General features: G+C 37.6%; 1 protein-coding gene across 1 annotated transcript in view; it reads right to left on the bottom strand.

Moving 5' to 3' along the window:
- ADGRA3 (adhesion G protein-coupled receptor A3) overlaps positions 1-25,112 on the bottom strand; it is a 55,713-nt gene extending 30,601 nt beyond the window's left edge. Inside the window, exons 1-5 of the mRNA XM_048941835.1 lie at positions 24,696-25,112; positions 11,319-11,390; positions 2,275-2,346; positions 934-1,005; positions 186-257 (exon numbers count right to left, since the gene is read on the bottom strand). Of these exons, the coding sequence (XP_048797792.1) occupies positions 186-257; positions 934-1,005; positions 2,275-2,346; positions 11,319-11,390; positions 24,696-24,961 (554 nt within the window). The 5' untranslated portion in view covers positions 24,962-25,112. The remainder of the gene's footprint in view (positions 1-185; positions 258-933; positions 1,006-2,274; positions 2,347-11,318; positions 11,391-24,695) is intronic.
- Positions 25,113-27,357: the final 2,245 nt, after the last annotated feature.

Below are 27,357 nucleotides of genomic sequence, written 5' to 3'. Positions count from 1 at the left end.
GCTAGTGAGTACACACATCAATGTGAAAAACTCTCATTCAAAATCTGGAATATTGCAGTAATTTGTTTCAGCTATTTTTGGTTCAAACATAGGGCAATTCCAAGTAATGTTTTATGATACAATAAGGACGTTTTGTGAAGAACAAATGATCGTGCATTTTAAAATCAGATGCAGTAAGTACTTACAGAGACTTCAGTGAACCAAGATGATCAAATGTTCCCTGCGTAAGCGTAGAAAACAGATTTCCAGAAAGATTTCTAAGAAATAAAAGTAGCATTATTTCAACTCATGCTCAAGAGATTGACATTTGAAATTTACCTGTATAAAAATTCCCTCTTGAGGACAGCGTTATTTTTAAAACCTACATGATACTATTCTGGCACAGTGCTGTAGTCCACATGACTGAGAATCACATCAAATTTCACAGTCTAGCAAAAAATAACTAAAACAATTGTTTCCTAAAAGTTTTTTACCTCAAGAATTTTAAGCCTGGAAGCAAGCAAGATTTGACAGCAAATACTTTATTAAAAGCAACAACCAGCAATGTTCATCTCTGGAGGCATTCAAGCCCGGGCTGGATGTGGCTCTGGGCACAGCCTGGTTTGGCGGTTGCAATCCTGCACATAGCAGGGGGGTTGAAACTAGATGATCATTGTGGTCCTTTTCAACCCAGGCAATTCTATGCATGGTTCATTATGCATTTCAAGAAGTTTAAAAATAATGTCGCTGTTCACAGTGAATTAATACATCATTACTAACAAGTTGCAATAAAATGTTTCTTATAGCAGAACTTTAGCAAAAACTATAATCTACATCTCAGGCTCCATGTCCTTCAGGCACTTGCTTACAACAAATGAGTCCCACTGAAACAAAAGATTAACTTACACGGTAAAAATACTTAGATGAAATAATATACAACAAAATTGTACTTACAATCTAATAAGATTTACAAGTCCTTTAAATACGTCTGCATTCAGGCAGCCTATTCTGTTATTAGTTAAGTCTCTACAAATAAGAAGAATGTAAAACATGAGAATAAACTCGTTTCAAGATGCCATACAGTCTAGAAACCAAAGTCTTTTACCTAAAATTCATGATATTGGAATGCACCATATACACAGACTTTTTCAGCAAAAAATCAAAAGGCACAGGTGTATAGATGTACAAACAGATGCATGCACACTCCTTAACCCATTTCTAAAGCAGTAATGGTTTGCTCAAATGGAGCTTTCAAGTCACTTCTTATTTAATGATCTTTGCTTGTTTCACCACAAAGCATATTTTTGCATCTGTACAGTATATTCATGTGCTACTTCAGTTAATTTTTTGACTTGCCAAAATATTTATCAGTTCTTTTATGACACACAGATATGTCTATATTTATATTAATATATATTACATTATTTATAATGTAGATCCTAAAATTCCTAATAACTCTTGAAGGGATAAAACTTAAGCTTCAAGAAGTCCATAGTTGGTCCACAGTAAGTGAGCCGGATCACCTAAACAATGACAAATATATGTGATGAAAATATAAGAGGGAAAGTGGCAAAATTAAATAAAAATAAAAATAACTAAGACTTCCATGCTGTAAAATCTGTTCCAGATATTTTGAAAATTCAAAGTCTTTAAGAAAAGCTGTCATACTGACATCCTGTTTTTTCAAGCTTCATCTGAAACAGTTTTGAGTCAAGGTATAAATCCTGCAGAAACGTGTTAATGGAAACATTGGCACAACCTTCAATAATGCAGCATTAGCAGCCCTGTTGCTACAGTGTAATATTAATAGCAAGGGACTCTGTGTTCCACTATGACCTTTTGAAGAAAAAAAGCCAAAACCATGACAGGTTTAACATTCATCAAAGCAACACTTGATGGCATCAAAGCTCTGACTGAACATTCACCCAGTGATGTCGGAAGTCATAGAAATAGAAAAAGAGAGGAATAATACAAGAGAGACTACCAGTAACATCAAGTGAGACTTCCAAGCCACATGCAGTAGATGATCTTCAGTCAGATCAACTGAAGAACTTTGTTCTTCTATTTATACGTAGATGTAAATGTGTATATATTTAGACAGCAAAACTCTCAATATATATGCATTCCTACATATAAAAGTATATATATATATGTGTGTGTGTGTATATACAAAGATATATATGTATATATATATATATATATATATATATATATATAAAGATATTAAAAGATATTTATATCTTTCTTTCTTTTTTTTTTTCCCCCTTAAACTGATGGGTTAGATATACTACTTACAGTCTTTTCAGAGATGAAAGCCCCAGAAAAGCTCCTGGATCTATAGTACTTATAAGGTTGTTCTTAAGATCCCTGCAGAGAAAAATTAAGACATTACTTCAGTCACAAACTACCCATTAAGTATAGACATTCATGATTCAAGATTACACCTAAATTGTTTCAGCTAATTTGCAAGCTGCCTCAAAACACTACACGATACATTTCTCATTTTTCTAACACAATCACATCTTTCAAAATTTGCAAATCCATATTTTAACCAGAAAGAGGAACGTGAACAGCATGTGTTATTTTAAATGTCCTATCAGTTTTCAGTACAGTAAGGGTACAATTGAAGATATTTTTACCATAGTACCCAAATAGATTACAGCTGCTCAGGATGTACTATATTTGCTTATTATACAGTATAATGCATTTTATCTTGGTGTCATAATGTTCAGTCACATCTTAGTACTTGTCCAACATCTACCAAAAGCAGCAAAACAAGATCCTCAAAATACTGAAGACAACTGAAAGTTTCCATCAATATTACCGGAAAAAAAAAAGAAAGCTTTGGCTGAAAATCCCAAATAAAGATGGTGAAAACACAGAGCATAAGTTTTTAGATCTTCCATTTTCAGAACAGAAGACCGGAGCTATTAATCTGCTTTATTAACTGTACAAGTGACATAGGAGTTTTAAACCCTAACTTCAGATGTATTGCAGATACAGCGTAGCTTCAAAGATCAGAGAAAGTATCTGTCAGCATTTACTGTTTCGAACAAACTTTATCACTGCTAAAAATATTTTCACCTCCTTATTCATCCAATATTTGTACTGTATTATGATTCAAAGCTTCTCAGGCACTATGATGAGAAAAAGTTCAAATTCCTTTGGTAATATAAAAAAGCTTCACAGTTGAAAACAAATTAGTAAATCCAATTAAAAGCAGTGTTTTAGAGAGTTGGAATAGAAAAAAAATATTTAAATCTACTAACATTAATAATTCTGCCAAAAAAAAACCAACAAAAACAGTACATGAGGATTATATCTACCATTACACAAATACACATGAATGGAAACCCAAGTTTGCCACAAGATTTCACAATAGCATTTCCTGCAGCCAGATGAGTCAGATAGGGTACAACAGACAATGGCACATGCTTCATGCCTCACTGCCAAGCCTAATACATATTTTCAATAGTCGAAATACTTTACATTTACCTTGCAGCATTGCAAATTAAAATTAAACAAAGCAATGGTATATACGCCAATCTCTCATCTCAATTTCATTTTCTTGCCCCATATGGAGCAGGGACTGCCGCACAGGGACCTGAAAAGCGAACATTTTTAAAGCTCTTTCAAGAAGGCTGAAAAATCCAGTCCTGACACTGACAAATCTGAGAATATGAAATGTTGGTCATCACTTATTTACCATCAGTCTTTGGGGCAAAGAAGAAAAATGACACTGTTCATATTTAAAACTTTAATTTAAAAGCCATGCAACTCTCACTTGAGGAGAAAAAAAATCTTGGCAGCATGCCTTGGAAACCCAGTAGTTCAAATTATCAGTGATCTTTAATTTCATTAATTCAAATCGTAACTCCCTGATGCATCTCTTACTTACATTTAACACTTCAGTGGAAAAACAAAAACAAACAACACACTTTCAAAATTAAAGGTGAGTTTTACTGTGACAGAAATCTGTTTTGGATTAGTTCACAGTAAGCGACTAGTCAGATTTACACGATATTTTGCCTTTTCCCTCCCTTAATAGGTCTTAAAACCAGTTCCAGAAGGGATCATGAAACCAGAACTATTAAAAAAAAAAGCACCAACACAACTGTCACCTTTTCACAGTAGTTGTACGATGTATACTCCAATGTTTTGTATTAAGATAGCAAAGCAATAAAGAAACAATAAAACAAACAAGCAGACCAGAACCTTGAATATGACAACTGTTAGCTTTTTCTCAACTTGCAACACCAACAGTCAGGAAAGTCTGTTGGGATTCATCCCCCTCCCCACTGCAGTCATTTGGAAGACAACTCTTCTGCATCTCTCAAAAGGCATTAAAATATGAAAACTGTGAAATGTAAAAGACATCGGAAGAGCACAAAATTATGGCAGTGCTGACATGTCTGGCAGCTCTTCAGAAATAGTATGAGATGTTGATGCACGAGCGGGTGCAACTGCCAGGACGCCAGGAACAGGGAGTGTTTCTAGAAGAAATTGCAGCTGTAGTTGAATTAGTGGGAGTCTTATGAAAGGGGTGGGGAAGACAATCTTATTAAAAAGTTATGTTTGGCTTGGAGATCTCTGTTCTGTTTTTACTGCTTCTAAAAATGTGCCAACAGAACTACTGGTTTTTAGCAATTGGAATTCAGTCCTCTTACTCGCTGATTTTAATCATTTTCTCTGGCAAAACTTAACCAACAGAATCACCACAGGATATAATTATTTATCTGTCCAAATAGAAGTTTATTTAAACAGACAGAAATCCATTAGAAAGGCTTCAGTTGAGGATTTGTTGAGGTCATATGGTCCATCTCCATCTCAAAGCACAACTAAATCAGATCAGCTGCTCTGCTGTTACATCCAGTCAAGTTCTGACATCCTCAAAGGATGGAGATTTTGCTGTGGAACCATGTAACCTCTTCCACTACTTAACCATTCTCATTATGAAGGATTTTCTCATGTCCAGTTAAAAAAGCTCTCTCCCCAAATATGTGATTAATTAGGCAAATTGCAACTCCTCACAAGAAAAAAGAACACTGAATGCCTGACAACCAATCCTTATGTTATTTGGTTCAAATTAAAAAAAAAAAAAAAAAAAGAATATTTACATTTACATATGGTTTGTCATGTAAAAAAAAATCATTTTATTATAAAACTGTATGTTTCTGTGTCCAGTTGTCTGCAATTAAAAGTGCATGTATACATTACTTACCTAAGAGTACACATTATTTACAATTCATCTTTTTCTGTCTCAAGACAATAAAGATTGTTTAATTCCTAAAGCATCTCGGAGGCATGAATGACACAACTACTGAAACGTAAAAATTATTTAGCTCTCAAGTACCACTGAACAACCCCTTCGTTCTGAATGAAGGAAGGGCACAATGGCTACTAGGGACTCTTAACATATAAAATATGTCTTTTCAGAATGGACATAAAGAAAATAAGAAATTACAAAAATTCACGAATCATTATAAAAGCCAACATCTCCCTCCTGCAGCTCTATGAGGTATACACTAAAAGAAGCCCTACTTTTCCCCATCAGTAAGTTTCTACAGTATTTCCAACAGTCCAGAATAGTTTGAACTACTCAATTTCACAGCAGACACTGAAGAAAAATTTTCCTGTCTAACTCATCTTTCATAAACAGAGCTTCCAGAACATTGATGCAGAAAACGAGTTCCTGAATATCCATAAAACCATTTTCTCTGTTCAGAAACATTCAAACAAGGAATACTGACACTCTCCAATCACTCATAAAGACTGGAAAAAAAGTTCCAGCATTAGCAGAATGCAAAGTCCACACTCTGCAACACCATAACAGAAACTATAATAAAAAACTGCCACTGCCTGAAAAATTATTCAGTTCTTTAATTATTTTTTTTTAATTTATTTCAGGCATCCACATATAAATAAATAAACAAACAAATAAATAAATATATATAAATATAAAATCAGGGTTGATGAACACAGGTGAAAAAGGACTGTCCACAAATAATACTCCCTTTATACTGCATATTTTCCAAGGTGCACTATTAAATTCTAAAACGTAATTGGTAAACCTCTGTTATTATTTAGAGTTTAATAAATATCAAATTTTTCTGGTACCTAAATATTTAACTGAAATCCACATCTGTCTCTTCCTCCTCTCTCCCTCATGTGCAAGGACAAATGGCACTTCAGAAAAAGATTAACTAATCTTCCTTATCCATGCAAAGGTTCAACAGACTGCATCAGTTAAGCTGTCAGACTTTGGATAATGCTATATGAGGTGAAGCACCTACATGATGAAAAATACTCTGTTATAGACTTGTGCAAGAAGTTACTTCTACAACTAAATGGCAGGAAATCATAACAATACACAGCATTAGTAAAGCCATTGAAGATTACAGCATTTAATATCTTTTTGAACAGACACTGGTTACTAGTAAAATCTTGGACCTCTTCACTATTACTCAGCCATTAATTTCTTCCCACCAGAGTAGAGGTATACACAGTATAATCATTTTCTACTGTACTAAACAAACATTCCACCCTCCAGTTAAACAGAAATTCTTATTTTGGTCGTTACCCCCTGTTTACAAAATAAGGGATTACTGAATTGTACATTTTCATAAATTAACAGACAAGCACAAAACTATGAACAAACAGGTTCAGAATTCCCATTTGTGGTAAGGAAGTTTCAGCAGCAAGAGGTAAGCATTCTTTGCTTTTAAAGGCACCACTCTGAATTAAAAAGACGAGCATGCAATTCCACAAACCTGATATAAGCAATGTTTCCTTAAGCTATGTAAGATTTAAAATTAAAATAAAAAGAAATTAAAACTATTTCTATAGCTTACCTCCCCTACTCAAAATCATTTTGGAAAAAAAAAAAAGTTTACTCAGAGTCTTCTATCAAGCTATTCACAAAATTGTATCTTTTCCACACAGCAGTCTTCATAGAATGGTAATTCCCTCATTGGGAGGTGAGAAGAAATGATTTAAAATGCTTAAAATTTTAAATGACAGATAATTGGTTAATGAGTAGTTGCATCAATAGGTAACATGCTAATGCCTATGAGCACAGACACAGACTGACACAAACAGGAAAATTAAAATAAACACATCTGGAAATTTTCTCAGTACTTACTGCATCCTGGATTACCCTAGCAAATACTGGCATATATGTAATTATATTCTCCTTTCAAAACAATATAGGCTTCACTACTAAATGTAAATATTTCTTCTTTTTTCTACTCTCCCTGGGTCACTGAATGAGGTTTCCTTCGTATCTAATTCTAATTTTCCCATATTGAGAGAAAAATAATTCAGTGGGAAAACAAATCCATGATTTCTTCGGACAGAACAACAGCACTGAGAACAGCTTTGAAGTTTGAATAGAGACGCAGTGTTAGAGAATTGGGAGGGTGTTTCTGTTATGTCTGAAAGAGGCGGACACTTGGGCACTCTACCTTCTGCCAGCAGTGTTGAAGGCCAGAGAGGAACACCATTCTGTACACGTACTCCCTGTTTTTAAGGCAATAAGCACACAGGCAGAAAAAGTCAAACTTCGTCACCTTCTTTCTTTCACTTTACCTGCCATACATACACATACCAGAGCTCTGTTGCTACTGAGGTAATCATTTAACAGGAGATATTTGAAGGAAACAGAACATATTTCACAATTCTACCATGGATTAAATATTCTCTTCCATAGACGCATCCACAATTCTTTTCTAGCTATTCTCAGTTAGAATTCCCACACTTTAGAAAGTTTTCAGTATTAAGGTAATGCAAGAATATTGTCATATTGTGTATATATATTATTAAACAATATTATATTTTCATTTTCTTAAAAGGGAAAACAAAACAGTCTGCTTTTTAGGGAGAGTTGGCCAATGCCAATGTAAAAACTGAAGGTTTTGAAGAGAAGGCTTGTTTTCATCAGTATGAAAGTGACATGGGTAAGTAAAGAACCTCTAGAATAGCAAAAATAACACAAAATATCACATACACAACAGAGATTCCTCCCATGAAGAAGAAAATCTGATATGAGTGAAATTCAGCCAACACATTTTTCCAAGCATATGATTAAGAGGCAAATGTTTAACATTTCAAACATATCAGGTAGGAAAAAAAAGCAAAAAATTACTTTAGCTTCTGTTATATCTTTCATCTTGGATACTCAAAAGGCATAGTGAGACTTGTGAGAGAAACAGCATGTTATTTTCTCAAACTATCATCTCTAAATCTATGCATGCATATATGGGGCTGCAGAATAAATTCAAACAGTCATCTTTCCTCAAGCTGTTTGCAATAACTTTCAAAGTGGATCTTTCAAGTAAAGAAATATTTTGTCTATTTTTCAGAAAAGACAAAAATCAAGGCAGAATTCAAGGATTAACAACTAAGGTTACTTAATGAAGTCTCAAGACACTTTTACAGTGAGGCAAGTGCTAAACTTTCAAGTTGAAAAATTCAGAGATAAGGTGTAATTTCAAATATTAGCTGCAGTACATTTGTCTGGACTATTGAAAATCATGATGAAATATTTTCCCTAACAAACAGCAGCGTATTTAACACAACAAAACTCAGTAAAGACTCTGGGTTTCTCTAGGCAAGGGTACCCTGTCAGATTCAGTTCCCTCAGAAAACAAATCAAGAGAATGATTATTCAACTCTGTTTCATAAAATATTTTTATTACATGATTATCCTCTGTCCTAAAGTTACATGCACAGGTCTTAAGAACATTTAAGGCAAAAAACTAAAAAAGAAAAGATGGTCACTAATGATTAATGTCATACCACTTATCCCTTCCTTCCTTCATGAAGAAGACAACTAACTCTCAACAATAATTTGTTAATGTTTTCACCAGCACACACAAAGTATGTTATCTCATTCAAATTAAAGCACCATATCATCTGAAAAGCTGCCTAGTCCAGATCTCTTTAAAGATGGAATGCATGACGGATTACTTACTGCTTTATTTTTCTTTTCTTGACAGGAGATTTAAAAATAACCCAAAAACCCCTTACAAGTGACCGGTATCAAATGAGAGAACTCTGGATTCTAATTTTATTAAACACAATTAAGACTTAGATTCATGAAACAAATGCAAATGATCACCTCAAACTAATTAGAGTTTCAAGTATTTCCTGTCTGAAAATTGTAATGAGTTGCAAAAACTAACAACTGTCAGCAGATGCTTTTATTACCCTGAGCAGTGATGCCAAAATAACACATAAAGATCTAGAATACTGTCCCTACTGATAACCTTGCCTTTTTGGCACAAAAGCTTATTTCTACAATAAAGCTCATCTGTCGGTGTAGGAGACGTATCTTTTTCTCCTAGCGCATGGGGGGGTGGGATGATAGAAGCATTTGAATTTATTTAGGCCAGGTGACTGGGATTGCAGCCTTCAAGTTTCAGAGAATGAATAAAATACATTTAATCCCCTGAAGCCAAAAGACTTTGGAACTCTTCCTAGATGTTGCAAGATGATTATGAAACTGGCTACTTTCCCAGTCAAATGGCCTAGAAAAATCCCTATCTCTAAAGTTTCTGCTTGCTCCCAGGTAGATCAACCTGCCAATCCTGACCTTCTATCAGCCGGAAAAAAAGCTGACTATAACAGAAGCTACAATGCTTCTTATCCCACAAGCAATATATCATCTGAAAGGGAAAGTGAAAACAGGAAGCAAGAGAAGTTAAAGAGGTTACTCCCATTGGGCTCACTCCCATTTTTCCCCATACATATGATATATGCAAGGATAGTAAAATAACAAGAAAAATTGTTAACATATATGTCAATAACAAACTGACACTGCAGATGCCCTCTTTTAGAGGTTATAATACATTTGCATCCTCTGGAAAAGTCACAGAATCACCAGGATTGGGAGAGAGCTTTAAAGGTCATAGAATGGTTTGAGTTGGAAGGGATATTTAAGACCCTTCCACTAGACCAGGTTGCTCAAAGCGCCATCCACCCTGGCCTTGAATGCCACCAGGGAGAAGACATCCACAACCTCTCTGGATAACCTGTTCCAGAGTCTCACCACACTCACAGTAAAGAACTTCTTCCTAATATCTTGTCTAAATCTACCCTCTTCCAGTCAAAATCATTTCCCCTTTTCCTGTTGCTACATGCCCTTACAAAAAGCCTCTATCCAGCTTCCCCATAGGCCCCGTTAAGGTACTGGAAGGTCATCTAATTCAACTCCCCTGCAATGAACAGGGACACCTACATCTAGATCAGGCTGCTCAGAGTCCCATCCAGCCTGACCTCGAATGTCCCCAAGGACAGGGTATCCACACCTCTGGGCAATCCATTCCAGTGCCTCACCACAGTTATTTAAAATAAACCTTTTTTCTTATTTCCAATAAAAATCTCCCCTCTTTTAATTTCAAACTATTTCTCCACATCCTACCACAACAGACCCCGATTAAGATTCCATCCCCTTCCTACCTATAGCTCCCCTTTAGATATTGAAAGGCCACTATCAGGCCTCCTCACAACCTTCACTTCTCCAGAAGTGCCCAAGCTCTCTTAGCCTGCCCTTGTAGGGGAGGCATTCTACCACTTTAATCATTTTTGTGGCTGAGAACTCCATATCTGGACACAGTACTCCTGGTGAGGTCTCACCAGCACAGAGTAGAGGTGCAGGATCACCCTTCTCAACCAAAAAGATGGCCACGCTTCTTTCAATGCAGCCCAGGATGGGCGTCTTGGTTGGGTTTCTGGGCTGCGAAGGCACACTGCTGGTTCATGTCCAGCTTGCCATCCACCAGCAGATTCGTTTAGGCAGGGCTATGCTCTATCCTCTAGTTTCCCAAGTTGTATTAATAGTGAGGGTTGCCATGATCCAGGTGCAAGATCTTGTATTTTTCAAACCTCACGAGGTTCACTGCTCAAGCCTGTCTAGTCCTCTGTGTGTGGCATCCCATCTCTCAGGCATGCTGACTGCAACACACAGTTTACTGTCACCTACAATCTTGTTGAGGTAGCGTGCAATCCCATTGCCAATGTCATTGACGAATTTACAGGGTTGGCTGGCCGTTCTTGTTCTTCTTGTTTGGTTTGATTTATGTGGGTCGGGTTTCTTTGGTTGGTCAATTGGGTTTCAATTTTTTTTCGTTTACACCTAATTTCATCGTTTGCAACTTTAGCTAAGTTCCCTTTTTGCTGTTATATAAAACTAATTTTCATGTATTCTTAACTATATTAACACTGCAATCACAGAAGGCTACATTCAAATAAAACAAACATCTTGATACCAGAGTTATTAATGAAATAAACAGAATATAACTCTTATTTTGAAGTGAAAAATATTTTAAAGAAGCGCTTACAGTCTTTCAAGAAGGTTTAATCCAGAGAAGGAACAATTCTTCAGCTCTGTTATTTTATTGTTGCTCAGAATCCTGTAAATAGAACAGAAATGAACAGTATATTACAAATTGAATAACAAAATTATTTGCTATATTATTTGCTAAATAAGCTGATAAGTCCTTCTATCCATTACTTGTTTCTCTTTGAAGGACCACATGTAACTCAAGTTTCTTCTTCCATACAGTACCCTGTTTCAAACAGCAGTCATCTGCAAATGCAAATATCCTCAAGATATGAAATCTCATGGATGATTCCTTACTTTGAAGGTTGCACTTCCTACTTCTATCACCTTTTTCCTATTTTCCTTCTGAAACCATTCTTGAATACCATTCTGGCATCCAAAACATTCCTTAGCAAAGGGTTTCACATTACGAAACTTTGACAAAGAACACCTCATTTCCTTTGCTTTCATCGTGGCTCCTATCAGCTTCCTTCAATGCTATACAGGGGAAGCACTAAAGCAAGCAGCGATCAATCCATATCTATCCTCTCTTTACCACACACAATTGTGTATAGTTCCAGACTGCCTTTTGCCAGATGGGAAGATGCATATTTTCCTTAATTACTTCTCACACAGAAGTCATTTAGTACTTTCTCACTAGTTTCTGAGCTTCTTCCAGTTTTATTAACTCAAAATTTGAGACAAGACTACAAAAACCAAAATAGCAGTCAAGGCTTGGAAAAGTTACAAACCTACATAGTGATGTAACAATGTTTTATTTTGTTCCCTATTGTTTTCCCAGCAATTCTTAACATCTGGTCTGCCTTTACCACTGGTACTGTAAACTGAAGTACGCTGGTCAGCCCACAGCCTGCCATCTCACATATTTAGACAGAACAGTTATTGTTACCAATAACATTTTTTACTTCCCTAGTGTGCTACTTCTGCCATTTTGCTGCCCAGTTATTGCTTTCATAAACGTCTGAAATCCATTGATTTATCCTCATCCTTATTAGGTAACTCAAAATTGTCACCCCAGAAACCCTCTTCCACAGGTCACTAACAAATACATTATACATTTCAGGTATGGAACACTCCATTCCATTGAGAACACTGACCATTTACTTCCACGTTTGCTCTTATCTTTTAACAATTCAGCTATTGATACAACGCTTTCTCATTTTGTGCTGACATTTTTCTTCAAAAGCCTTTGGCAAGGGACTGCAAGATGCCTTTTAGAAAATGTCCTATGTCTTACTCCATCAACTGGATCATTTTTGTCAATATTTTGCTGATTGTGAAGAACTTCCCACAACAGGATATGTAAGTTCATTCTAAGTGCGACTTCAGTCATCCATCATTTGACTCTCCATCCTCGAGTTCTTCTAAAAGCTCTCCAGTGAACACCACCGTCTCATCCTGTAAAATTTATTCACTCCGTCAATCTCTTCCATAACTTCAGCTACAGTCACTTCAGTTTCTGACAGATCCTCTATCAAATGCGTCCTGCAGATCCAGCAAGTCTGTTCTCTTCTTCACTAGCACCAATTATATCCCCAGGCTGGATCACACTGCTTCAGCACTAACAACTGCCACTAGGAGATTTTCTCCACTCTGCTGCACCTTTCAGATCTCCTTCACAGTAGCAATAAAATAAATAAATAAATAAAAACAAACACACCTTCCCTCCAACGCATAAAATTCATTATCTGATGACAAGGTTTAGTACTTCTAAACACAACAAGAATAAGATGAAACTAAAATACAGGGATACCTTCTATGAAAACAGCATCATTTTGACATAGCCATATATTACACTGAGAAATCTGGAGAATAAAACTACTTACAGACTGCCACAAGCATCTACAGTTTCAACAAACAGCGCAGGCAGCTTTTTTGTCTCAAAGCTCTGGCTTTGAGTCAGTATCTCTTAATCACACACATGTACACAGGATCTAGACAGCTGAACAATTTTTGTGAAATTCTGTAAGAATCTTTCGTTCTAACAGGATGGAGGAGGTTTGAAAATTCTTGAAGTTAGAACTGAATCAGTCAACGAAGGTAACAGTTCTGATGCTTAAAGGAGATCCTACCTTTTCTCCTTTGCCAGTTACACCACGTATTTCTGCAGTTGATCTCAAGTATCTCTGGTGCCCAATGCTCCATAAGCAACCAAAGCTGCAGAAACACCCAAGCATCTTTCAGACACTAATTTACACATCTACTACATAAGCATGATCATCACAGCATTCCAAACAGCCAGTCAGTCCTGGATGAAAACTGATCACAGCAATGGATGGAAAGGTAAAAGTGTAAGAAAAATGCTTATTTTTAAAAGTATACCAAAAAATTTGCTATTATACAAAATAATTTGCTTATATTGCCTGTAGCTTGACATGCTGGTAGATGTTAAGAAGAAAAATTAGCTAAAATTGCCCCTCGTCTGCTTCTGTGATAACCTAAATGACACAACAAATAACATATATATATATATATACACACACTCCGCAAGTTTCAAAGACAGACGTACAAATTAAAAACTCATAGGTGATCTCATCTGCATCAAAGAAGATCCAAAACAGAGCAGAATTGAAATATATATTTCTGAGACTGATGTTTGGCAAGGCAGAGTGCTGATATTTTAATAGAAGCAAGAGAAAAGTAAATAAATAAGCAAAATCTTTGGCATGGAATGCCTGAAATACTATAAATACTTCACTGAAGTGTTAAAATTAGTGCACCTTGAAGGCTTGAAGCTATTTTTACTTTTACTCTGAGAAAGGTTTCAATCTAGGCAGAAAGAAGAAATAGCAGGAAGGTACAGGATTCATTTTGCAGCCTAAACCAATCTGAACCAAGTACACATTTATTTCTGCGTCTTTCCTGGTTCCAGAAACATACACAGAAAGGAATAAAATGAAATAAATGAAGGCGCTTATGAAAAAATTTCATTATTACTTAATGCAAACAGAATATAAGGCATAACAGCAGCAGCAAAAAAAAAAAAAAAAAAAAAAAAAGCCACCACAGCCATAAATCCAATTTAGGTCTATGGTTAAAAAGAACAAAAACCATGAGAGTTAGAAAACACCCAAGTCAACACAAGCAAGCACACTACAGTCTTCAGTGGCACAAAAATCCTTGGTATTTTAGTTGTAATTGATTTTGTTTCATAATTTAATGAACTTATTTGTGCTTTTCCAGAAAAATAAACAAGCAGCTATTTAAGATGGAACAGAAACCACTTCAAAAGTAGAAGCAACTGAGTGAACTAAATTTGTACTAAATAAAAAGTACAATTCTGTTTAAAAAAATCAGTTTTCTGACATTGCCTATAAACAATAGGCCTAAAGTAGAAGCCTTTGAATATCTGAGCACTAGGTATATTTGTCTCTGGAGTGTGATGTACAAATTATAGTCAGCCTGATTTAGTATTTTCTGTGGAAGCTGTTAGTTGCTCAACCATAAAGGTTTAGTACAATAAATGATAGATTTTACAACACTCCATATAACCTAAGACATTTCATCATACTTAATGCTGTAACCGTAATCTTTAAAAAGTCAGTTTAAAACTTGCTATTAATATACTTAGTCTATACATTATTAGAAGTGTTTAGGGATGCGGCATAACACGACAAAACACCATAAAGCACTCACTTCAAAGTAGACATTTTAGATCCACTTTTACAATTCCTGTGCATTAATATACAGTAAAATGATGGGCTATTATGTACCACTTAGATACAGACAATTATTTGTGATCAATAATAACTTTAAGTTACCAGTTTAAGAACATAATTCTTCCTAAGAGGGAAGTGATTCAGAAAATACCTGAACTTTTCCATCATTAAGAAGTTTAAAGTGAAAAATCATAGAGAGAGAAATATCACTCATTCTTATCTTGTTCAACTCTTCTGTAACTAGTGACCCAACAGAAATGATCATCTGGAGGATTTGTGAAGAGGTTCCAATAGCCAAGCATCACAAATGCACTGTATGTCTCATAAGCTACAGATCAGATATTGGCTGTTCTTGTGTTTTGTTTGTGGTTTTGTTGTTGTTGTTTTGTTTTGTTAAATATCAAGAAAACCTGCTTGAATCAAACGTGTTTTGCTTGTCCACTACCCATCCCCTGTGTAAGAATACAAACTGGGATGTGGAACTACCACATACAAATACACCACAGCATTAACAGGAAAAGGCGGCCGAAAAGCAGGTTCTGGACAATGTCTCAAAGCCATCTTCAAACATATCCCTTTTCCTTGGAATGAAATGGTTGAGAAGAATAACCTGAAACAAGACAGTAACAACCTTCTTCCCATAGGAAATAAAACAGAAAGGCTCCCCAACTTCTCACTCATCCAATGAACAGCGCTGAAGTTTTCCTTCATCAATTATAGCCTGGTTTGGAAAGCCTTGCTTTCACTTTACCCCAGAGCTTAGTAAAACTGCAAAGAAACTCACCTCTGACTCATTAATTGGCAAGATCTTTGGCAACAGATGCCCAACTGCTACTATGCAAAACACTTAGATCACTTATGAGCAGATCAAGTTGCTGCCATCAGCCATTTCTTTATGATAGTGCAATAAAAGAGGGGGGAATAAATAAATAAAAATCAAGGCTTGTTTTGTCTCTACCTTTAGAATGAGGTAATAAACACTGTGCACAAAAAGTTTTGTCCTAATAAAACTACTACTACTAAGCCAGGAATCAGCTAGTCAGGAATACATCTCCAAATTTCACAAATGAATCCTTTCATAGTATGCTACTGAAACACACAAATCCATTAGCACAACAAAATAGTCAACATGGGCTCTTAAGAAGTACAAAGAATGGGAAATGGCGTAAATTTAAGCTGAATGTTAAAGTAGCTTTCAGAACACAATTTAAGAGACTCAAACAGAGAGCCAGGAAGCAAAAAATAGATCATTTCATTGCGATAGTTGGATACTCTAAGGACTGGGAAAGTGGCCACCAGCAAAAATTAGGCTAAAATAACCATCTGTACTATCCTTGCTGTTGAAAGCAGTGAACATGCAAAAACAAATATTGTTCAAAGTTTATTTTGTAGGAGCTGTGGTTGAGCAAGGACATAAAAACAGTACTTTTCAAGAGTTAGTAGTTTGCCTTCTAGAGAGTTCCTGGTGCCAAAAGCAAAGCAGCATCAAGTAATGGACTGTGCACATCACCAACAGTACTTGCTTAAAAGTAAAACCCTGGAATGAAAACAATCTACAAGCTATTACACAGAAAAATCTTTCCAAAGTCCCTACTAAAGGAGAACAAAACCAATACAGTTAGGGAAGCTTAGTAATGAAGTATTTCCAAAACAGAAATTCACAACAGATAAAGAATCTCCTGTGCTATGTTATTATTATGCACATTAGGTAATATTAAAGATTGTGAACTGGAACACAAAGAAGTAATGAAGTTACCAAATTAAATCTGTGTCTATTTATATCTTTCCATTTTTTAACTGGAAATGTATTAACTTCATATGAAGTAATGACTAACTTCTATTTTTCCTGCATAAACTCAGTGTCTTTAATTTATAAAGATAACAATGCACATTCCACACGCTGCTATTCAACATGTGCCTACATGCTTTATTCACTACATTTAAGGACAGAAATCTTGATTTCTAGTGAAATACAGTTCACATCACTGGAATAGGTAACAAAAAAATACTACATGAAAGGCATCTTGGAATAAAGAGACAAAGTAGAAGGCAACAATGAATAGCAATGCTGCTGAAAAAGATAGTACCATAGCAAGAAACTACAAGCTTCACAACCAAACCTCTCTTTCTAGTACTTAGCCTAGGTTGGAAAGCCTACCTAGGATAGAAAACCAGGAGTACAAAGCAGCATCCAGCCTTTTCCCACACTGGGTTGCTAGTCCTAAAACTAACCAAAAGCACTGGCAATCTAACCCCTGTGCCCATGACATCCTCAGAGACATCCTCCAAGTTCTCTTCCAAACCCTCTGTATCTGTAGCATCTGCATCAGTTTGAGTTCTGCTGCAAACTCCTGCCTTACTCCATTTCCTTCTGTTCCTTCCTTTCTCTTGTCCAACAGTTGCGTATTTTTTAGGATGCTCCTTTGCATTTCAGTGCAAGCTTACCCTACTCCTCCAACACCCAAATACACATGAAGCATAATAGCTCACCTTACAGGGGACACAGCACACACTAGTTTAGCCAGACTCTCTTAACTTAAGCTGCTACAGCCAGTACATTCTCTAAGTCCTATCACAGAAGCATTAATTATAGCATACGCTGTCAAAACCACAGTCTCATGTACTTATATTTCCAGTGAGTACATTACCTGATAACAAAGTACTTTGTCTAGACATGATTTGTCTAGACATGTTTGCAGGTACTTCCTGTCAACTGCTAACACACAGACACATTTGCAGAAGAATTTATATGCTAGCCCTATAGAACTTAACAGGTTTGGAATAGTTTAGCTCCTCGGACTGACTGCATGTGGAGCCATACAGAGAAGGAAGAGCAAGCCACCCACAGAGCCAGAGCCTGGAGGTAAAGGCACGTGCCCAGCACACCTGCTTGGGCAGCGGCGTTTCAGTCAGCTAGCATGGATATCACTTTCTGCTGTCAGCGGTGAGATTTTACTTCCTGTTCCTTGCTCCAGACAACCACTGTGTCAGAAACAGCAAGTGCAAGAGGAAGGGGCTCCCATTCTCCAGCACAGAGCTGTAACACACCTACTCACTGCCAACCACAGAAAGGGGGCAGGTTTAACGAGACAATCATCACTGTTGTGAGGATTCTTTTTGAGGGCTGCTGTTGCCCTGAAACATGACTTTGAGGCAGTAGATAGGGCTAATGTCTTTCTGACAGGATGATTTCAGAAATCTGAGCGCAACTTATAAGCAAATTCTGCCAACTGCTAAGTACCAGGGTTAAATCTGTTCTGTAACAACATGGATTAATTCATAATAAATTAGCTTTTTTATCTGACAGAAAAGTCTTGTTCATCCCCTCATATGGCAACACCACGTGGACAAAACAGAAGTTTTCCATGGTACCGTTGGATGATCCATTTCCTCATGGCAACCCGTTCCTAATTTTACAAAGATTTCCTGGGTAGCAGTTCTATTTCCAAGGATTCTTGCTCACCTCTCATTAAACCAGTTGTATCCCCTTCAGCACCTTATTTACTCTACTTTCACTGCTTCCAGAGCCCTTCTGATCTCTCACCTCCATAACCAACAAATGCACGCAAAGAAGCTCCCCATTCCCTCACCCCTCCCCAGCTGCCAGCCTTAGTTTCTGCTCACCCAACAGAGCTCTGGCATCCCAGACATGCAAGAGCAGCCTGGGTATCTGCAGGACCGCACTGCTTTGCGTGCTGGACATGCTCATGTCTTTGCTGAAGGAGGAGCAATGTACAGAAACACTAAGTTCAGCAAGACATTGTAGTTTTCACTGCCAAACAGCCATACAGTGACATCCAAAAGTGAAAATAAAATTCTCACTTGTTTACTATTAAAGAATTTAAGTATTTTACAACGTAAAATCTAAAAATCATTAATTATGTCCTCACAGAAAGCTAAATATGATTTAATTATCTTCTCTGATGCTCTTAAAATTAAAACAACTTACTGTTGCGAATGAGAAGAAAAGCTCAACTGGTTTTAATCTCCATGAGTTAGTTGTACTAAGAAAGCACTTAAACAGAATTAGAAATTATAGAGATTATAACAGTGAAGGTAAAGACTAACTACTGAAGCAGTAATAATAAATCCATGAACCTGCAACATATGTGGCCCATGTGAAGTACACATCGGACCCATCACATTCTAAAAAAAAAAAAAAAAATCTGATCTTGCATCTCCCAACTCATTTACTCATTTTAAATTACAAAAATAAGATCTACAAAGTGAACAAACCTCAAGCAAAAAAGAAATGAGACATGTAGTTGTTCATTCCTCATCCATCAATGCAGCACAAAGTCTACTCCTATTTCTTCAACTCTTAATTTAACTTTACATTTCAAAGTTCTACAACTCTGTACATTTGCAGAACAAAACCAGGCATACTAGCCATGAACAAAAGATCAAAAGAAGAAAAAAAGTGTTAGCACTGAAGTTGAAAATACCAATTCTTGAGGCAAAATAGTGAATGACACATTGAAATATATGTATAAAGGGCACTGCATATATCTTCTTGGGGAATAAAAGGCTTTGGACAATTCTATATAAATATGTTAGCTGCAAAAATTAAGAAACTGGATTTTGCCTCATTTCAAAATTTTAAATTTGTTCTCGAGAATTCTGCAGAATTTACCTCTATCCTCCTCTCTACTTAGCAGTTATCAACATGAAGCTCCCATTCAAAATCTAAAAGCCTATCACATGCAACAATTGACTACAGTTGTACCCATTAAAAAAGCCACATTTAACTTTGTCATGTATTGATTAGAAGTATAATAACCTTCTTGAAAAGGACTTAGCATAATCCAAACATTTGTATGGAAGAATCTCAAGAAATATCAGTATATATTGATGTCACCATTATTACATGGAGGTTATTATTACCAATGACAATCACCATATATATGGCAAATACATGAACACATGTATACAATAATCACCATATATTCACTATATACATTAAAGACTTCACTACAACACTAAAAGAAACAGCAGAACACTATACAAATTTGGGTGCCCCAGTGCACACTTAATAAATAACAAAATGATCACAGTTATTTAGGCAGAACAAAATATTACAAATTAGAAGAAAGTGCTGCTCAAGTTGAGCTAAGTTTTCTTGCAACGCTCAAATATACATGGGAGCATACCTATTTATTAAAGAACACTGCACATACTCAATACTGTGTAATAACAACCCCACCCACAATGATGAATCAGTGCTGAAATAGGATATAAAATAAAACGTTATGTGATTTTCAATGTGGGTAGTGATCTTCTCAACAAGGTAAAAAAAAAAAAATGTACACAAATGATAGGCATATACTGTATAGATCTACAAGAATAAAAGCCTAACAGAAAATGAAACACCACCAATTCTTGCAGGTTGGATGCCACTGGTAAACTGTGGCTGTGACAGTTCTCAAGTACTGCACTGTCTCCATACTGCCAGGCACTCTTGAGAAACACATATTCTGCACAGTTCACGTATCCAATGACTGAAGAAATTTTTAAGATAAATTTTAATGGGAATTATTAGCCTTTTGTGTCTTCAAAAAAATGTTATCACTGTTGAAGTTATTAGTACAGAGCACTTACAACAGTCTCAGATAGACTACATTAACAAAAAAGGGATTAGCTGTCAAGAGTACCATTCAAGTTAATAATGGAAATGTACTTTAAAAGAAAGAAGAGGGAAACTTCCACTGAATACATTTACTATGCCAGTTTTTCCTGTTTGACAATTTTTTTTTGTAAAGGACACTTTCTCTAACACATAATAAAGGCTCTACAAAGGAAAAGAAATTAATCAACATAGTTTAGCAAAGCAACAGATGATGCGTTAAAAAAGGAAGAATATTAATAGCCATAAATATAAGTCACTGTATAATAACAATATGCTTTATTTTTAAAAACCTGAAGATTCATTTACTGCAAGTAGGAAAAAACTACTCATGTAACTACACACAGTTACTGTAATTACAGTGCAATCACATGCTGTGATAGGAGTGATTCCTTGTGATGTGAGTGATCTTTTGCTATGAAAAGCTGGGAGTTTAGGAATTCAAGTTAAAAAAAAAAAAAAAAGGAAAAGCTTTGAAGATCCTTGGAAGGCCAAATAAATACACCCTTGAGTTGCTTAACAGATGTAGTTTGATATTCTTATATTTGGAAAGTGGGCAAAAAAATGTGACATTTTTACATGTTTCTCAATAGGAATCCAGTTAAATGTATCTTTGAACAGTTCTGAACACAAATCCAGGCTACTGTAATGGCTTGTAAATGCTAACTTGCAAGTGCAAACACTGATATTCATATGTTCCTTTCAGAGAGTGTGGCTAAGCAAAGCTGTTTGCAGGTCAGTAAAGCTCCTGTTTCAAAAACATTGCTCTTCACTGACTATACATGCATTTCCTCCATTCATTTACATTCCTATAGGATAATTTTTATGTAAATCAGTGACTAAAATTCTCAACAAGGATTTTAACTTCATTGGCTTGTCTTCAGTGGGACAGCACTGTTCAACAGAAAAAGTTGTGAAATCATCAGTCGAGCTTGCATCAAAGAAACAACAGCAATGGTTATCTTATCTCAAACTTCTACTGCACAGGTATAGCATGCTCCTGCTCCTTAAACGTGAATCACGGCAATGACTTCAGTATCTACTGAAATACAGTAGACAAAGAATGAAGTTACATTCACCCAGTTATATTATCTTCACACCAAAAGCATCTCATCTGGCCGGTTAAACTACAAAGGTCAAAGCAATGTGGGATGTTCATGTAGGTACACCCTTCATTTGCATCCCAATCACTTTTTATTATATAAGGCTACAAGTCCCTTCCTTGGCCATAACTGAAGGTCAAATTTCAAGGTGAATGTGAGTAACTGCTTAGCAAAGCACTAGCTAATTCTAATTACATTCTAAAGGAATCTCAATTTGCAGTCCTAAATCCTAAACATTACTTATTCTCCTGTACACATCTCTCCATACTTTAAAGCACTTATTTCAGTATTTTCTTCTTCAACCACAAAGCAACCTTACTTTAACCTTTATTAATTGAAATAGTTAGGGTTTTACTTTTTTCTGAATTGTAACTGCAGATTCTAAGTAATTGTAACCAGTAGTGACCTAAATTACAAGGGCAATGAAAGGTTTTGTGGCAAACAAAAGCCAGCCATTTCCTAAGTTGTGACCTTGCCAAACCTACCAAAGCTATTATTAACCACCAACTACAACAATGTGCAAGAACTGGGATGCGAACTTGTTTATCCTCATTTCCTTTGATTTTCTTTTCCTCACTTTTTAGACAGTTTTATCCTCAAAAATAGGTCAGAAGGAAAAATACGGAGGTGTAAATGCTAAATGCGCAGCAGTTCATCTACTGAAAGCGCAGGAGTTTGAACAGTGATGAGGATGGAATCAAGATTCTCAAGAATAAACACTTGAGTCCTTCCCAGCTCACTCTCAGAAAAACAAGACACTGTTTATATAAAACTACACAATTGTCCTCATATTTAAAATTGCTTTGTGCAAAATAAGAACATAAAAGAAAATTAACTGAATTAAAACATAGCTGATTTACACAACAGTGATCTATTTTCAGCTACTTATCTCAGCAGTGATCCACTAATCCAAAAAGCTATAATAGAAGTAGGACTTATCTTAATAGAAGAATCCCACAAGAATCAAGATTCAAGATAATTCAGGGCAGTTTGACTCTAATCAGAAAACTTTCCACTACCCACCAACCACTGCAGTTCCAAGTATCAGCTTGGAGGAAAAAAAGAAAAAAAAAAGTAATTTTGGAAAAAGATTAGATAACAATTAACTCAGTCACTATTAAACAACATGTTAGTGAAATTGCACATAATGGCACAAGGCAACCCAACTCATAAATCACCAATGTTTTCTAACCAGGTTAACACTGACTCAGTACAATGATCTCAGAGATATGGAAAGTTACACCTCTGAAATGAAGAAACCTGAAAGATTCCGAAACACAACAACCACTGTGTCCACTTACTTAGAAAAACCAGATGCATCAGTTTAATAATCTTTTAAGTAACATTTAAGTAAAATTTCAAAGTGTGCATTCACATTGATTCTATCAACACTGTTATGATACTTACTAGAGAAAACAGCAAGAAACAATGTGTTTTCCAGTTAAGACATTTAAAAAGTTAGGAGTACTGAAGGGAAAATCTGTTTCAGAAGTAGTCATGCACTTCAAAGGCTGGTTAGAAATGAAAGCAAATAATTAATGTATGAAGATATGCTCTAGATAACGAAGGAGTATGAAGAATCAAAACGAAATGAATTCTTCCAAATTATTCTGTCATTGCAATTATGCACAAAGGTCCATTCACAGCAAGGATGCTATATTTGATATTTGCTTGTCTTTCACAGTAATCACAGCTGTGACTCCAAGCTTTTTGAATCAAAAGACCCCCACTGTCAACTTCAGCATATCATCCAGACTAATACATACTTTTATCTTTTTTTTTGTGGATAATACTGTATTTTTAACAGCTAATCAGCTGCATAACACTTACAGCTAACAAAGACCGAAATCAATTTGCTGATCAAAGAGCTTTCACCTTTCACTTTTTGCTTTCCTTTCTACTTCAGAAACTTCACACAGGAATAATTCTGGTCACTTCTCACAGGTCATTTAAAAATGTTCCAATCCCTTGCACATTGACAAGCTGAGGGAAACTACTTAGGCCCCTCTTTTTTGGTCTTCCCCTTTCCCACTGACTGGCCCTTACGACTAGGGTACACATCTCACTCTAACTTCTCAAAGAAGCCCTTCCACCAGGTTTAAGTGCTGTCAAAGTTCACAAAGGCAACAGTCAAACTGTTGCTCTCACGACAAAAGTACATAAGTTTAGAGATATGGATCTGTTAGAGCATATCCAGAGGAAGGCCACAAAAATGATCCAAGGGATGGAACACCTCTCCTACAACGAAGGCTGGGAGAACTGAGGCTGTTCAGCCTGGAGACTACTCTGAAGTGACCTGACAGCAGCTTTTCAGTATCTAAAGGGAACCTTCAAGAAAGAAGGGTACAGACTCTTTAGTAGGGTCTGTGATGATAGCACAAAGGGAAATGGTTTCAAACGAAAAGAGGAAGGATTTAGATTGGGTATAAAGAAAATGTTGTTTACAATAAGGGTAGTGAGGCAGTGTAACAGGCTGACCAGAGATGTGGTGGATGTCCCATTCCTGAAGACATTCATTGCAGCAAAATAAGTAAGCATATTAAGCCAGACCCTATGCTACTGTCACTTTTCATCAACTTTCTTGCACACTACTCAATCACACTCGAGCCCTCCCACAGAAACACAGGCTCCCTAAAAAAAAATCACAGGCTTTTGGGCCATCTCTGATGAAATTCAGTGTTACTGCATAGCTTCAGATAGCGTCTCAGGAAGAAAAGAAAAACAACTTGCAAACCCTTCCCGTGAAGAGTAACGCATTACTTAGTTTGGAATAAGCTGCACATCCTGCTGGAAACTTGTTATTCAAATGGCTGAGCTCGGATCGAGTCCACGTACAAACAGCGCGCCTGAACGTAACCCGAAGTTAGGACGAAGCTGGGAGCACGGGGACGATGCACGGCGGGGCGGGACCACCCCGCGCAGCCCCCACACGCACAGCGCTTCACGGACTTCTTTCCCAACAAAATCACCACCCCCGGGACCGTACTCACAGCGTGACCGTCCGGTTGGGCAGAGCCTCGGGAGGCAGGACATGAGCGAGCTCCAGGTTGCTGCACACCACCTTCACCTCCAGCGGGCCGCCAGCCGCCGCTTTGCCGGAGCTTTTGGGGCGCCCGTCGTACTTACAGCCCGGGGGCAGCGCGGTGCCGCCGCCCCTCAGCGCCGCCACGAGAAGGAGCGCGGCCAGGAGGCGCGCGGGGCGCCGGGCACGGGGGCGAAGCGGGCGGCAGGGAGCGCGGCGGAGCGGGGGCAGCATGGCGCTCGGGGCCGGGCCCCGCTCCTCCTGGAGGTGCCGGATGGGAGAGGAGCGAGGAGAGAGCGCGGCTCGCGGGCCCTCACTTAGCTCCGCGGGGGCGGCGCTAGGCGCGGCCGCAGCTCCGCCGCCATGTGGTGCCGGGGGGTGGCGGGCCGGAGCCGCCACCGCCGCACCCGCCCTCGTCTTTGTGTCGGGGCCGGGAGGACCCCGCGCGGCGACAGCAGCGCCGCCTTCCGCCGGTGTGAGAACCCCGCGCTTGTGCGCCCGCCGGGCCTCGGCCCCGCCGCGCAAGCGCCGCCGCCGTGGCGGTCCTCACCGCGCCTGCGCGTCGCCGGCTGAGGGGGCGCGGCGGAGAGGTGCCGCTCTCCGGAGGAGAGGGGTGAGGGGTGCGGCCTGCGGCCTGGTGAACCTCGGGCTGCCCTGCGGTGCCTCTGTCGGCGCGGTGTGTTTCGCTGCCCGGGCGACGGCTCCATTTCTGTTCGCCTTTGGGTCCCCATCTCTCTGGGGGACGCTGGTGCTTCGTGGTCCACGTTCCCCTTGTAGAGTAGTGCAGTTTGTCTTCCTGCTGCGCACCTCGTCACACACTCTGAATCCTCGGTTTTCCAGGAGTTCTGCTTGCCATTGAGCTTCCTGGAAAAAGGAAACCTGGTGCCTGGATACTGCACAGCCTTCAGTGCCATAAAGTCAGGCATCTTGCAAAGTTAGACATTATCCTCATATTATCCCTGTAAAAATGAGGTAGCACTGTTACTCCCAGTTCCCCAACAGCCAAAGGATGGGAAAAGTCATTTCGGTAACATCAGACTCAAGTGTTAAACAAAAAAAAAAAAAAAAAAGAAAAAAAAAAAAGAAAAAAAACACCCAAAAAACCTTGTGTGTTTTCTAATTGCACATTCAGGAATGCTTTTCTGGGGGTATTTACATCATGTTTTTGCTCTTCTCTGCAGCCTGGACAGCCTGGCCCAAACACCTTTGTGCCAATAGAAGACAAAACTCTCAGTACATTGCCGCCGCTATGTCTGAGGCTAACAGTATAACTGTTATCTAACCTGCAATTAAGTTATAAAATCTGCCTGTGCCTAATTAAAAAAGTTGAATGGAGACTTTCCAGAGCCCATCAGAAGCTGTTGGTCACTAACCATGAATTCAAAAAGCCACAGCCTTACAGCAGAGTGCTGGCAAATAGCATCCTTCAAAATACCCACTATGACATAGAAATACAATACTCTGTATTGTCAGTAACAGCTTCTAAAATGATGCTAACAAAATCTTTAATGTACATTTTCCTTGATTAACGTGGAACACCTCTGGTTGCAGCCTAGTTTTAAATGCAGCCTAATAAAAGATACGGGCAAGGAATTCGAATTGTGGATGGGGCAGGTGGAACAAGGCTACAGTAACAGCATCAAAATTACTTGGGCATGTTGTAGATACTCTGTAGCTACCATGCACTTTATCTACCTTTGTGTTTTCTCATTTGTCTGGCCTCTCACAAATCAAAATGGAGTCTGTCCCACTTAATGAAGTTGTTGACCAGAATACACAGGCTATGGCTTCCTGAGCATTAACATTAGTCACTGAGTCATTCAGAAGGACCGACCTGATCTGAATTGAAATGCCATGCCAAAATTACACTTGAATTAAATTAGGTCAGGGCACAAAATACAAAATTGACAATATTCATGCTCTTATGTTGCTACTGTGCCAACTATAAGAAAATAGATATCTGTTAACTCAGCAGTATAAACTTAATTCTTCAGCTCATGCCTTTGTTTTAATCAAATTCAAACTACAGTGAAATTCTATTGGATCAGTACTTTGTATCTTACAACCCCATCACTTTTGGTCTGGCACCAGAAGTTTTAAAACAGGATATACTCTATCAAAACAAGGTCATCACATGTGAAGATCAGCATTTAGACAGGTTCTCACCACTACTTTTCATATTAATTAAGAATGTTTCCATTCTTTTTAATTTATAAATTAGCATGTTACTTGCACTTGATTTTCTCAACTATCTGCTCTGTTCTTACTACTCCACTGAGATCACCCCTACTAAGATCTGTAACTGTGGATTGTAGTTGCAAAGCTCTTACTGTTTATAATGATATTTCTGTTTATAATGGTACTGTTAAAACCTTGCTGTGTTTTCTGTTGATTTTTATTCTGTTTTCTTCTCTTAATTACATTACCTCTTCAGTGAATCTGAAGTTCCTTACCTGTTTTAGAAAGGCTTGAAGATTTTAAGCAAAAGATTGTTCTTGCAGGCTTGTGCTTTTACCCTCTTTTTTCCTTAGTGCAAATACTGCAGTTCCATTCCATGCTAAAGATTTGGGAAACCATTGTTTTCACAGTAACTTAGAAAAGCTTTTAATCCAAAACAAATGTCCCACAGG

This window comes from Lagopus muta, chromosome 4 (assembly GCF_023343835.1).
Source record: "Lagopus muta isolate bLagMut1 chromosome 4, bLagMut1 primary, whole genome shotgun sequence".
In the NCBI taxonomy this organism is placed as follows: Eukaryota; Metazoa; Chordata; class Aves; order Galliformes; family Phasianidae; genus Lagopus; species Lagopus muta.
Note: the sequence above shows the minus strand (reverse complement) of the source record. Positions and strands in the feature narration are given on the sequence as shown.